Source organism: Saccopteryx leptura, chromosome 13, assembly GCF_036850995.1.
Source record: "Saccopteryx leptura isolate mSacLep1 chromosome 13, mSacLep1_pri_phased_curated, whole genome shotgun sequence".
NCBI classification, from domain to species: domain Eukaryota; kingdom Metazoa; phylum Chordata; class Mammalia; order Chiroptera; family Emballonuridae; genus Saccopteryx; species Saccopteryx leptura.
Genome location: NC_089515.1, coordinates 15,059,756 through 15,072,722, shown reverse-complemented (window position 1 = coordinate 15,072,722; position 12,967 = coordinate 15,059,756). Strand labels below are relative to the sequence as shown.

Here is a 12,967-nt window from a genome sequence, read left to right as displayed (position 1 = left end):
TTGGGCGGCCCGTGCTGGAAGAAGGTGGGTGCATTGTTAGCCGTCTCTTCACGTGGACTCGCTGTAGGGAAATGCATGGCGGAGGGTGCATTTCATCTGCACAGGGTCCTGGCTCTGCCCCGGCAAGGCATTTTTTTGTTGGAAGGGATGCTCTTTCTCACTGGTCGCTATCTGATTGCCCTAACACAGTCGATTGGGAAAGAAGGGGATATTATCCACAGGTAAAAGAAGTCAGGGGTTAGGGGCAGAAGGCATAGAAAATTGGTGAGTATGAAACATTGTCACGGTAACGGAGACGGATGCTCACGTTGCTGATGATTTCGCCAGATGCCTTCGCTGTCTGGAATGGGATGGCATCCAACCTCAGTTTATACCCCCCGTCTCGAAGTTTGCTCCAGGATTCCTTATACCGTGTCTGTCGGGAAGATGTGCATGCGTCAAGACCGTCGTGTGACCTGGTGGTTTCCCAAACTCCCATTGCCAAAATGGGAATCTGGTTTGTTGTGGGGTTTTCTCCCAGTTGGGAGTCGGAGATCATTGGGGCTTAGAAAAATCACCAAAGAGCTGGGTCCTGTCTCCTGTCCACCCTTGGAGGGGAGAGACATGGGTGGGGGGTTAAAAAGCAAGAGGTTTGGAGTCAGGCAGCCCCAGACTTCTCTCAGCAGCAGGCTGATTGAAAGGAGGCATGAGGCTATATGAGCATGGCTTTTTATATAAGATAAAGAGAACTCAGCTGTCTCTATCAAAGACCAGGATGGGGTGGGGGGGCTAACAGAGGCTACGGAGGGTGAGGCCCCCATGTCTCTCCTTGCACAGCCACTGGACATAGCCACCAATAGTCTCATGCCCCCATACCAGCCCCACAGTACAAATGCCCTTTGCACTGGGGCATTTTTCCTCGTCTCCTCCTTGTAAGTGACCTTGACTCTTCTGCAGGACCAGCTACATCGTTGGCAGGGCCCAGTGCAAAGAAAAATGCAGGGCCCCCTAGTTCAAAAACGTCACACACTTCAAGATACTGACTGCAGAGCATCAGACCAAGCGGGGCCCTTCTGAGCCCAGTACGCTGTGCGCCTACGCAGGGCCCCCTGAGGTCCCGTAATGAAAACCCGTGTCCCCACACCGGCCTCACCTCGCTGATGTTCATGGCGTTCAGCTTGGCCAGCAGGACTTCAGGGAGGTCGGCTGTCTGCGTGTAATGATGCTTCATGTTTTCCCCTTGCTCCTTGTATAACCTCTGTGAACGGAGAGAGGTTTTGCATTAGACCCAGCAGCCTTTTCCCCACGCAACCATCAGCCAAGTTAAAACTTCAAGAGACAGGGGGGCTGCAGCTGCCACCGCCCCATGGAAACAGGCTCACGGGCGCCCTGCCTCCATCAAGATTTCACAAGCTAGCGCAGTGACATGCATTTCATTCTCTCCCAAGGTCTACATCCTCGCTCAGAACAGGACGGGCTGAAGCTTTTCCCCTGGGTTAACGCACCGCTTTTCGCATGCCGCTGAGATGGACGTCAAATGAGAAATGAGGTATAGTTAACACCAGTAATTTTGTTATTAACTCTAAGCTAGGGAAGAGCATCAAAATTCAGGAGGCCTGAGAGACGACAGCTCGTCCACAGGGGAGGTTTTCTCCCCTGGACTTCCTTCAGTCCTCACCCCCTCTGCTATCTCAAGGATTCTTGGGCCAATAATCACTGTCTCCTGCGTGGGTCTGGGGCACTATTCACCCAGAAGTCTGATTTGGGCATGTGATATTCTAGTAGTGAGCAGGGATACATGCAGTTGGCATCAGCCATCAGAGAAAGTTGCTAAACTGGGCTTTTTTTCCATCCCAAATCTTATTAGAATGTGTCCAAGTTTCTATGTATCACAGCAGTGCCCCCTAGAGTCAGCTCAAGGTAAGGAAGAAGCAGGCATTGTTTTCCTTCGTACAAAAGTTCTTGTTTCTCAAAATTCAGTTTGATCTTGGTGGGCTGATTATCAAGGTCGGATAAATTCCTAAACCCATTAGTTTCTAAATCATCTCAGAATATATTTGGACAGGCGCTCAGGGCATTCAGAATGCCTGGCGAATAAGGCATTACCAGTATAATTTGCTCGATCGGGAAACAAAGGAGAGAATCTGGAAAGCCCCTCCCTTCAAGGTTTGTGTATTTTCCTCGTGGCAAGGTGAGTGGTGTAAAGATATTTAAGAGGCATGTCTGCCTTGCACAGAGATCCAGGGGCCTCTCTGAGAAGAATCAGCCGAACAGGGTGATTCATGTCCTAAAGTATCTTTTTATAGGACATCATCATTCAAATTAGTCTCCAATAAACCCCGTGCTGAGAAGATGAAAGGCCAGATCTTGGTTCATAATAAATTGAGAATATAGAAAATGGCTTGAAAGTTCGTCCAATATACATGCATCAGACCCAAATCATGTTCAAAGTCTGCGAAATTCCAAGAGGAATTCCTGCCCTTGGGTCCCACGGGGCCCTGAGCACGGCTTCGGTGTTCCCATGACCGAGAATTGCACCCACAAGTTCCAGTTCTGAAAACAATGCTTTAGAAACAAAAGGAGCTGGGGGGGGGGGGGAGAAGGCCTCACCACAGACAGACCTTCAACACATGCAAATAGGAAAAGAATTAGAGCGTGGGGCAGTGGGGTGGCAGAGCCTCAGTTGGCATCCTAAGAGCAGGAACACCCCATCTGCATCCTAATGAGGAAGCACCCCGCTAAGGTGAGCTTCAGCAAAGGACAAGAAGTGCCTTCATCCTTAGAACAACAGAAGGAGCAAGCAAGAACCCCTCGGCTTCAATCGCAATGTTGAAAGAAGCGCCTACTCTTAGAGTCATAATGTATATACATTATCGCTTACATCCACGGCTTGGGTATAACTAATTCTGGCCTGGACCATCTCCGGAGTGTCTTTAATACTGGTAAACTTCAAAGCATCTGGATGCTGACGGTACTTCTTCTGTTGAGCAGAAAAAGATCAAAGCTGTGAATTTTGTGCCGCGCTTTCATGCCATTTGAAAGAGAAAAAAAATCATAGGTTGCTCGAGATTAGAGTGAATTTGTGAACATAATTATTATTCGGCTCCCTCCATCTTTCTTCTCCTCGGTGACTTCAGGTTAATATTTGTTTCCATTTAAGAATAACCTTGTGTCAATTAACATTAAAGTATTTCTACCTGGTGCAAAGAAAACATCTCAAAATTAGGTGATGCCGGTAAAATACTGTGGGATACACACTTAGGAAAGGATTTTTTTTTTTATAGGCTTCAAATACTGTCTTGCAGTTGTTTATATATGTATCTTAGTTTGGGTCTCCCAAGCAAAAAAGAACATTCAGAGTTACATTTATCAACTGAAGCTTTCTATTTTCTCCCCACCAAAGGAGTAGGCGGAGATGATCGCAGTCAAAATGCTTACATTTAACAGTGAGTGATTGTATACTAGCTAATCACTTTTGAGCCCGGTTCAGTTAACATATGCAGTAATTCTTTAAAATGTTGCAGTAACATGAAAAAAGAATGATATTATTGAAAGGAATCATCGTCGTATAGTTTGAAAGACACCAAAACAATTTTTAAAATTATTAAAAATTCAAATGCCGGTAAAGACCTACAAACCCAATTTTGATTCTAAAAGTCACACTTAAGTGAATTCCTATTTGTTTTTCAATCAAAGACCATTTCCAGGAGACTGGAACAGTTATCACCTTCATGGAATTATGAAGTGTATCTTTTCTTAAACCAAACAATTATTTTATTAAACATTTCTTCACTCATCGAATTGGGTTTTTGTAGACTGGGTTGTCTTAAGAAGACACGGCTCAGAATCCACCACCTGTTTTTATAAATAAAGTTTTATTGGAACACAGCCATGCCCATTCATTTACATACTGTCTATGGCTGCTTTTATGCTACAATGACAAAATTGAGTCATTGTGACAGAAACTGATAATGTGGCCCATAAAATCAAAATATTTACTATCTAGCCCTTGGCAAAAATGCTTTGCTAACTGCTGCTTTAAATCATAGGCATGTGTGCCTTTTGTGGCTCTTTCGATTGAGTCTCACATTCCGTCGGGAAATTAAGAGGTCAACCCAATGCGATGTGACATAGGAGGCGTGCCAAACTAAAATGAGTTGGTTGGGAGAAGTTGCTAAAGCATGTCTTGACTTAGGGAAGTTTGAGGCTTTGAGGGAAGCACGGAAAGTATGCGAATCTGTTGAGTAAGTTTGCAAAAATGAGGTGGAAAATTAAGACCACTGTGGGATAAATAGTTCCAGAAAGGTCCCTTGACTGCCAGACCTAGGTGCATGAAAGCATCATCTTGAAGTGTAAATGATGTGTACAAGGAAGGGTCTTTATTCTTTGTGTCTTCTTATGAGCGGGCCCCCTAATTGAGAGTTCAGGACCATGAATTCTCAAACCTACCAGTTTGTTCCTGGAAGTTTCACACATGCCTACTCCTTAGGATGGCCTTTTCTTAATTAGACTGAACTACCTAGAGCGGTGCAGTCTCCAGTGAGCTTCCAGGGTCTTCTGAGCCTCGAACATTGACTAACATTCTTAAAAATTAGGCTAATCAGACTGAGCTCACGTTTGAAATCAGCTCTGTGACATGTCAGATAACTAGAAGGCTCTCCTATTGGAAAATATCAATGCTGGGTGGGTGTGTTTGAAAATCCTAACATACGTGTCTTTCTGTTTTAAGTATATATTCAGTCTCCTCCTAGGACCCAAACAGGGTCCTAGAAGTCTCACTGCCAAGGTGGAAGTCTTCTGGGGCTATGGCCATTATGGTCCCCACCCAGAAAAGTCCAGAAGGATCAGGCTACTCTGAAGGCAACTAAAAAAATGCTCTCTTGCTTTCTGAGCAAGTCCCTCTCCGACAGACACCAACAGGAGTGGATGTGGGTTGTCTGAGAGTGTGCAGCCTCTCTGTGCACGTGAGCCAAGGACAGCTGCCCGGTGTGTCTAGTCTCATGGATCTCCACCTTTCTCCAGTTTCTCCAGTTTTTTAGTTGCCAAAACTGGGCAGAGGGTGCTACTGGCATCTATCTAGTAGGTAGAGGCCAAAGATGCTGCCAAACATCCCACAAGGCCAAAAGAGTCCCTGCAACAAAGATTATCAAAATGTCAATAGTGCAGAGATTGATTAACCCCAATCTGCTCAATGAGGCTGTCCTAAAATGTGAAGAAATGCCCCTTTTTACAAAGCCAGAATGCCTTAGGGTCCAGCCAGGGTGGCTACAAGTCGAGAGGAGTCAGTTTTAAATAGAAATAAGACCCTCACACACAACTAACAAGAGAGAACTATGCCACGGGTTTGACACAGGTGAATATTCAAACATTGTTTACCTTGGGGGGGGGGGGGGGACAAGGTGGAAATGAGCATGAAGTCACAAAGGGGCTTTCCGGGAGCAATCCTTGTGTCTTTTCATCATCTCTCCCACGTTGCTTCATTAAAAAGGTAAGTTAGTGGGGAGCAATTGAGCTCCCGTTTGATTGTCATTATTATTCATAATGTCATTTGTCACCCACTTTGTTTTTGCCGGGGCTGTATGGGCCCCTACTGGCGCGTGTTTGGTATGTGGTCCCTCTCTAATTACCAGCCCTAGTCTGGCGTTTGAGGTCTTTCATGTAGCTTTGCCTTTTTCTTTGCCTTTTGAGTGGAAATTATTTTAATTTTAGACAGCCATGCCACACGCCTAATGCAGCCAAGCCCTGTTGCACGCTGTCAGGAAATCTCACCTCGCTAATGAGTTCTCCTGCCTTCTTCGCCTGCTCCACATTTAATGACCCGGTGGCGACCCAGCCCGTGCCTTTCATCCACTTCACATCTGCCCTGTATTGGTTCTGACAAAGGAGAAAGGAAAAAGCAAGAAAAAAAATAAAGCAGGCCATTGTTGGTGTGCCGACATTTAAAGGGCTATTAACAGCCCCCAATGTAGCCGTTGTGGCAGCTGAGTCAAACGAGATGCCACTTTTGTCTTATCCGGTTCTGCACAGTCACAGGTAAGGCTCCAAAAGGTAAATTAATTTCCCCTTTAATTGGAGCCGGCCTGCTGATGGTGACTTGAGGCCCCACCCAGCGCCACTGGGGGTGGAGAGGGAGGGGCCAGATCGACCTCGTCCCTCATTAGGGACTCCTGTCTACCTCGGAGAAAGGAGTGTCCTCATTGTCTGCTTTCCCTGTTTTCTTGTTTAAAATGACATGCAGGGGAGAAGAAAATGAGAATTCACAACAGAACCCAGGTGGGAAGCCATTGGAGGGAGTTTCACAAGACATCCAAGGCTTCCCACGTTGCCAATTCCTTCCTAGGCATCTGCATCTCCCCTCCATGCGGGGAAGGAGAGGGGGGATTTCTCACTGCTTTACTTGCCATTGAAGGAGTAGTTTTCATGGAAAGCCATTACACAGATTCTTTTCTAAAAGTAGCATCGCCCCTCTCTCTCTCCTGAAACAGCTCTACCTCTAAGGGTGTGTCTCCATGGCATCCAGTCCCCCGGGTGTAACCATCTGGCTACCGCTGACCTGCCTTTTCAGTTCACGTTCAGTGCAAGAGTCAACCAAAGACAAAAGAAGATGGAACCAGGCAGGAAACGTCAGGAAAAAGGGGCAAGGGTTGTTGACTAGTGAGCTGGTCATTCTAAAAGTGGGGACGACAAAAGTTGGACTGAACATCAGAGATGCTGTCCCCGGGGAAGCCACAGGTAAGAAAATCACAAATGCATGTCCCCCTGGCAATAAAAAGAAACAATGGAAAATGTATGTGGACCATAATTCCAAGAAGAATAAAAAAAGTCATTTTATAACTTTCTGTTTAGTCATATGGAATTTATAGTGCACATAATTGGAATAAAGGTTAAAGCACCAGGAAGCTAAAATGTTTCCACCTAGGGACCCAGAAATAGGTATCCCCTAAGTATAAACTACTGTCTTGATGGCTCGGAGAAACCCTTGCCTCAACCCTAGCTCCCACACAGACACACACACACGCGCGGAGCTTACGTCACTCTGTAAACCATAAGCCTTCTTGGCCCACTCCACCTTCATGTCTGTGGGCAAAGCTGTAAAGTGATTTGATGCCGTCCTGTAGCCAATGTCTGTGGCCAAGTGCTGGGCCTTGCGGGCGTGCACAAGGTGGGCCATGTCCAGGGAGACGTGGCACTGGGATTTGGTGTCCTCAAACCCCTTTTTGTACTCCAGTTCACTCTGCAGCTTGGACATTTGCAGCGAGTGGCTCATTAGCGAGTCCCCCTGGGCATCCTTTGCCCCAATGAGCTTCCCTCTGGACCTCTCATAATCCTCCTTGTACTTCACCTGGGTGAGAGGGAAAGAGCAGGGGTAGACCAGAATATCCTAAAGCAGTGGTCCCCAACCTTTTTTGGGCCACGGACCAGTTTAATGTCAGAAAATATTTTCAGGGACCGGCCTTTAGGGTGGGACAGATAATTGTATCACGTGACCGAGACAAGCGTCAAGAGTGAGTCTTAGACGGATATAACAGAGGGAATCTGGTCATTTTTAAAAAATAAAACATCGTTCAGACTTAAATATAAATAAAATGGAAATAATGTAAGTTATTTATTTTTTTTCTCTGCGGACCGATACCAAATGACCCATGAACCAGTAGCGGTCCACGGCCTGGGGGTTGGGGACCACTGTCCTAAAGGAACTGTAGTATTTCCAACCACAGGCATGAAAGTTAAAACAAAGCCAGACAACAGAATCCTAATAGAATTAGTGTCATAAAAAGTTTGCCTCCTTTGAACAACCTTTCATCAAACAGCAAAATAAAATACTACCGCTCGTTATTCCCTTTTCACCTCAGCTGCCAGGTAGCTCAGAGCCACAGAAGGCTCAGCTATTGAACAGTCTTCTTCCAATTTCCCAGTCAAATCCCAACTTTTGTCTGTTTAGATTGCCATTTCTCTTCCTGGATTTAGTTTTTAGGCGGCTTGTTGCTTCCCTAAAATCCACTTTAAAATCCTTCTTGGTGAGACCCTGGCCGGTTGGCTCAATGGTAGAGCGTCGGCCTGGCATGCAGGAGTCCCGGGTTCGATTCCCGGCCAGGGCACACAGGAGAAGCGCCCATCTGCTTCTCCACCCCTCCCCCTCTCCTTCCTCTCTGTCTCTCTCTTCCCCTCCCGCACCAAGGCTCCATTGGAGCAAAGTTGGCCCAGGCACTGAGGATGGCTTTATGGCCTCTGCCTCAGGTGCTAGAATGGCTCTGGTTGCAACAGAGCAACGCCCCAGATGGGCAGAGCATCGCCCCCTGGTGGCCATGCCGGGTGGATCCCAGTCGGGCGCATGCGGGAGTCTGTCTGACTGCCTCCCCGTTTCCAACTTCAGAAAAATACAAAAAAATTTAAAAAAAAATAAAATAAAATCCTTCTTGGTGATAGTGAGAACATTATAAATACAAAGTAGCCATGACGTGAAAAAGACCCAGAGTATCCAAAATACAATTGCTATTTGAGAAGGGGAGCTCGAGTTAAAAAAACAACTGGGACACATAAACATTAAGGAGTCTGGGAAGCCAAAGGGAGCACATTGATCCGGGGCAGGAGTACAAGGCCAAGAGGAACGAGGCTCAAAAGAAAGAACAAATATGGAAATGCTTTAAAAAATGAAACCGGATACTAGTGTGTGGCATGATTTTCAGCACTGTCATAACTGTGGTCACCAGGAGACCTGGGCTCTCCTGCCAGCAACAACAACAGTGTCGACATCTGTCACCGTTTACTGAGCCCTCATCCTGAGCCAGGTGCGGTATAAACCTGTGTCACTCAAAGCGCAGGCGGAGACCAGGGCTGGCTCGTAAAACGTCACCCACTGGTGAGATAAGGAGCTGGTATCGGAGTGCCAGTCAAATGCATCGCCAAGCCACCATTTAGTTCAGCTGATGTCTATGTATCTATTTATGTATGCAAATACATATACAATATAAATATGTGATACATATGTTACATAACATATACTATACATGTACAGCAGAGTCATGTGCAAGTCAGGCTGACTCACCTCGCTGGCCAGGTCCCTCTTGGCTTTGGCTGCCAGGAAGGCCAAGGAGTCAAGACGCAGCTCAAATCCTTTCGCCTTCTGGTTTTCCCAGCTGCTCTTATACAGAGTCTAAGGGGATACAGGAGAGGAGAGATCATCCTCACGTGAAAGGGCTCCTCTAGACCCTGCAACTACCTCTCTAGGAGGCAAACCCTGATTATGTCTTTTCCAGCCAACTCCAGGACCTCAGAAACCCAGTGACCTGAGTACAACCAGCCCTTCTTGTCCCCTGCCTTAAAGCCTCTTCAATCAAAAGAAGCAGAAACTGAACTTCAGAAGCTTTGGAAAATGCAAGGAGTCTAACTGGGAGCCTCAAAGGCATGCCGGAAGTGGAAGAACATGGCACTGCATGCAACATTTCCGAAATGTGTTCTCCGCTCTGTCCACCCCCACCCAGCCCGGCTGCACGGGCTGCACTTTCTCCTCTTCTCTTCCTGTCCCCCCACCCAGCCACAGCCTCCAGCCCTCCTGGGTCTTCTCCTTACTCCACCCATTTCCTGTCCTGCCTCCACCTCCAGAGTTCAAGTTCTTTCTTCCGGGAGGCTTCCCTGCCTCTCTGTGTGTGAATCAATTTAGCCTCCACTGCTCCCTCTAATTCTTTCCTCTAACCATCGATCAGCTCAAACCCCCCAAAGACCTGGGAGCTGAGTGGAAGAGCGAGGGCCCCTCCTCAGAAGACAGAGATGGGAAAGTTGGGACTCTGCTTACTCTTGTGTCAAGGAATAAAGCCACCTGGTGCACAGCCCTCCGAGTGCTCTCTGTATATAAGCTCACTGAAGCCTCAGGGCAACGCAGTGAGGAAGGGACTAGTATTACCCTCATTATACCAGCTGGACAATGGAGAGCAAAGAAGTTGCCCAAAGTCACACACCCAGTAAGTGGCAGAGCCAAGGATCAAACCCAGGGTGGATCCCGGTCGGGCGCATGCGGGAGTCTGTCTGACTGTCTCTCCCCGTATCCAGCTTCAGAAAAAAAAAAAAAAAAAAAAAAACCAGGTAGTTTGGAGCAAATATCTAAGCACTTACTCGCTTACAACACTATTCTTATGCTGTTTCCACTCTGACCCGGGGATAACCACCGCCTCCCACCCCGTCACAGAGTCAGTCGCTCAAGTTCCCACCAGCTCACTCCTCCAAAAGGTTGTCCTCCCCATGAAACACTGGGCAGGAACAAGGTCTGCTAGATGAGCTGTTGACAACACGCAGATGTACATAACCTGAGTCGCCACACCAACGTGGTTGGTTGGGTGGGCGGTCCAAGTGCTCACACAGGGAAGCCCCCAGGCCGTACCTCGCTAAGGTTGGCAGCATTGGCGCGGGCCTGGACGAAGAGAGGCTCGTCCTTGCTGATGCTGTACTGGTGGAGGGACTGCTCGTTCCCTGCCTTGTAGGCCACCTGTTGGGAGAGAGGACCGGGTCAGGAGCAGGTGGCGGCATATGGGTAGCGAGGCATCGCTCATGGGTGTCTATGTCCTCTTGGCTCTTCTGTGACCTGCCTGGGAAGCCCACTACAAAACCACCTGGACCAGACAGCGGCCGGCAGGATACAGGCAGTGAGGCTTCAGGCAGCAGAGACGGTGGGAGCAAGAGAAGCAGCAGTGAGGAGTGGAGAGGAGAATGTGGCCAGGGAACCAACACAAAACCCCCTCGGAGGTATTGGTTCTCACGCCTTTCCCTTGAGAAGACATTGACCTCCCCAAGCTAGTCTCACCTGCACTGTCCACAGCCTCAAAAAATAACCCACCAGAGTGTTCAAATGAGCACAGACTCCCCAAACAGGAGAAACAGTAAGCAAGCTCTGCCTCCCGCACCCCCGTGATCAACCCTAATGCATTTGTAGGTTCTGACACCTGGGAAGGGAGCAGCGACCAGAACAACATGAGTGACACAAACACCTCCACAGGAAACTTCTCTCTCCTGCTCCTTCCAGTTCCCCTTTTCTCCCAGCCCCCAACTTGAGTTTCCAAACAGTGCCTTTCTGCTGACTCATGCTGATCGCATCCTTTCTGGCAGGTGTATCCGGACCTTTTGGAGGGAAAGCTGGCAGGTCTTGACCAGACTGTAGCAACCATGGTGCCTGCTCCGTGCAGGTGCGCAGGAAGTGTTGAACACTGATATGTACATAACATATGTGGAGTTCCATTGCTCAGCCCGCCACGTGTGAGCTCAAGTGGGCATCAAATGCACAGAACCCACGAGCCAATGTTGTCTCCTAAGACAATGCTCTAACTGATTTTAAAATTGTAGAGTCTCGGATGAGAGAGAAAGAGAAAGAAAGAAGAGAGAAGGAACAAGGCAAAGCTGAAAGGAATAAAATCGGTTGGCGTCTATCCCCACTGACCGGGGACGGGTGTGGTGGGTGAGGCCGAGGGGCCTGGTGTCCCATTCTCAGGGACAGCTGGGGAGTCTGCAGAGAGCTGGGGCCAAGCTATTTACAGAGATGGGTCTTTGTTGGTTCCTGGGTCGTGCCTGGGCAGCACCTGCTGTTGTCCCCAGAGGTCCCCAGGCCTGTGACACAGCAGCCTGGTAGAGAAAGGGCAGTCCGGGACTCACCCCGCTCTGCAGCTCCTGGCTCCTCTTGGCGTGCTCTATCTGGGAGCTGTCGGCCACGCTGGTGAACTTCAGCTCGTCCACCCTCTGCCTGTAGCTTTTCTGTCCGTGGAAAGAGAGCCCGTGGCATTAGGAGCAGGCTGTCCCACCACCACCCACACACGCACAGACACATGTGCACACTTTCTGGGGCCCACGCATTTCCTCGGGGGGACGTCCCAGCTGGTCCTACAGCCTAAACAGGACCATGCAGGCCTGAGACTGCCTGCTTTGGTGAGACTGTTTTAGTTGCTACTACTGAATGGGATATGACTCCTTTCTCCTCAGTAAATCCTGTATTGTACCATGTGCCCTGAGATGTGTCCATTTTATAAATCTAGATCTGACCCGGGAGAGTGAGGGGGAGGGAACTTGGACTTCCCAATCAGGAAGACCGAAGAGGTCTAAATCTCGCCTCCACCACCTTCCAGCTTCAGGACCTTGAGCACATCACTGAGTCATCCGAGCCCCTCATGCTTTGACCGTACAGTGCAGAAACCAATAGAAGCTGCCTCGCTCCGGGGAGGGGGGGGACAAGCAGAGGCTCCAATGCCATGCTTTCCACGAGTGCAGTCCATGGACACAGTGATGCTCGTGACATCAGTCACCACCGTTATTCGTGGTGCCATCAGGATCGTGGAGGAAGCACCTGTCTAAGGAAGGGAGCACACCAGGAGCCGTGGACGGAAGACTGGCAGTCAGATGATTCCCCCTGCTGCCCCGTTTCTTAGTGTTCCGGGTCACTGAGGTCTTGTCCTCACAGTGTCCCCATCTCACAGCCACAGTGTAACTGGCAAAATCTCAAATGTGCCCATTCCGCACAACAGGGATTTCTAGTCCTCCCTAGAGGTTAGTTCACTGGCCTTTCCTGCTGCCATTGCCAAAGTTGGCAGGAAAGGTGGCCGCTGAGGATGGCTCGTTGGAGCAAAAGTTTCACATTGGGAGGGAGATCAGAGATGAGCAAAACCCCAAGTGCTGCCAGCAAGGGGGTTAGAGAGGCCAACTGAACCCCAAACAGGGGGTGGACTATTGCAAACTCCAAATCTCCTCCCTTCAAAAAAATAAAATAAAATTCTAGAGCAAATTTTCCCAAGACATATGCAGTTTCCTTTCCAGCCCCAGGGTGTGAAATGGAAAACTCCTTCCCCACATAATTGAAGGAAGTTGCATTGTTCTTGCACGATTGGAAATTCCCACCCATCCCAGACTCGGCATTGATCAAAGTACGTACTGGGGAGCCAAGAATCCCCCACGTACAGGGTGCAGCGGGGACCTTAAAAAGCTGAAGGACATGGTATCTATGTGGCCCTCAAGG

At 48.5% G+C, this 12,967-nt stretch overlaps 2 protein-coding genes across 2 annotated transcripts in view; one reads left to right on the top strand and one right to left on the bottom strand.

Moving 5' to 3' along the window:
• LOC136384718 (hyaluronan-binding protein 2-like) overlaps positions 1–12,967 on the top strand; it is a 137,555-nt gene that overhangs the window by 64,269 nt on the left and 60,319 nt on the right. The window lies entirely within an intron of this gene.
• LOC136384423 (nebulin-related-anchoring protein-like) overlaps positions 1–12,967 on the bottom strand; it is a 36,975-nt gene that overhangs the window by 23,486 nt on the left and 522 nt on the right. The window contains exons 2-10 of the mRNA XM_066354592.1: positions 12,141–12,305; positions 11,617–11,715; positions 10,355–10,459; positions 9,026–9,133; positions 7,010–7,321; positions 5,749–5,853; positions 2,861–2,959; positions 1,133–1,237; positions 308–415 (exon numbers count right to left, since the gene is read on the bottom strand). Coding sequence (XP_066210689.1) covers positions 308–415; positions 1,133–1,237; positions 2,861–2,959; positions 5,749–5,853; positions 7,010–7,321; positions 9,026–9,133; positions 10,355–10,459; positions 11,617–11,715; positions 12,141–12,305 — 1,206 coding nt within the window. The remainder of the gene's footprint in view (positions 1–307; positions 416–1,132; positions 1,238–2,860; positions 2,960–5,748; positions 5,854–7,009; positions 7,322–9,025; positions 9,134–10,354; positions 10,460–11,616; positions 11,716–12,140; positions 12,306–12,967) is intronic.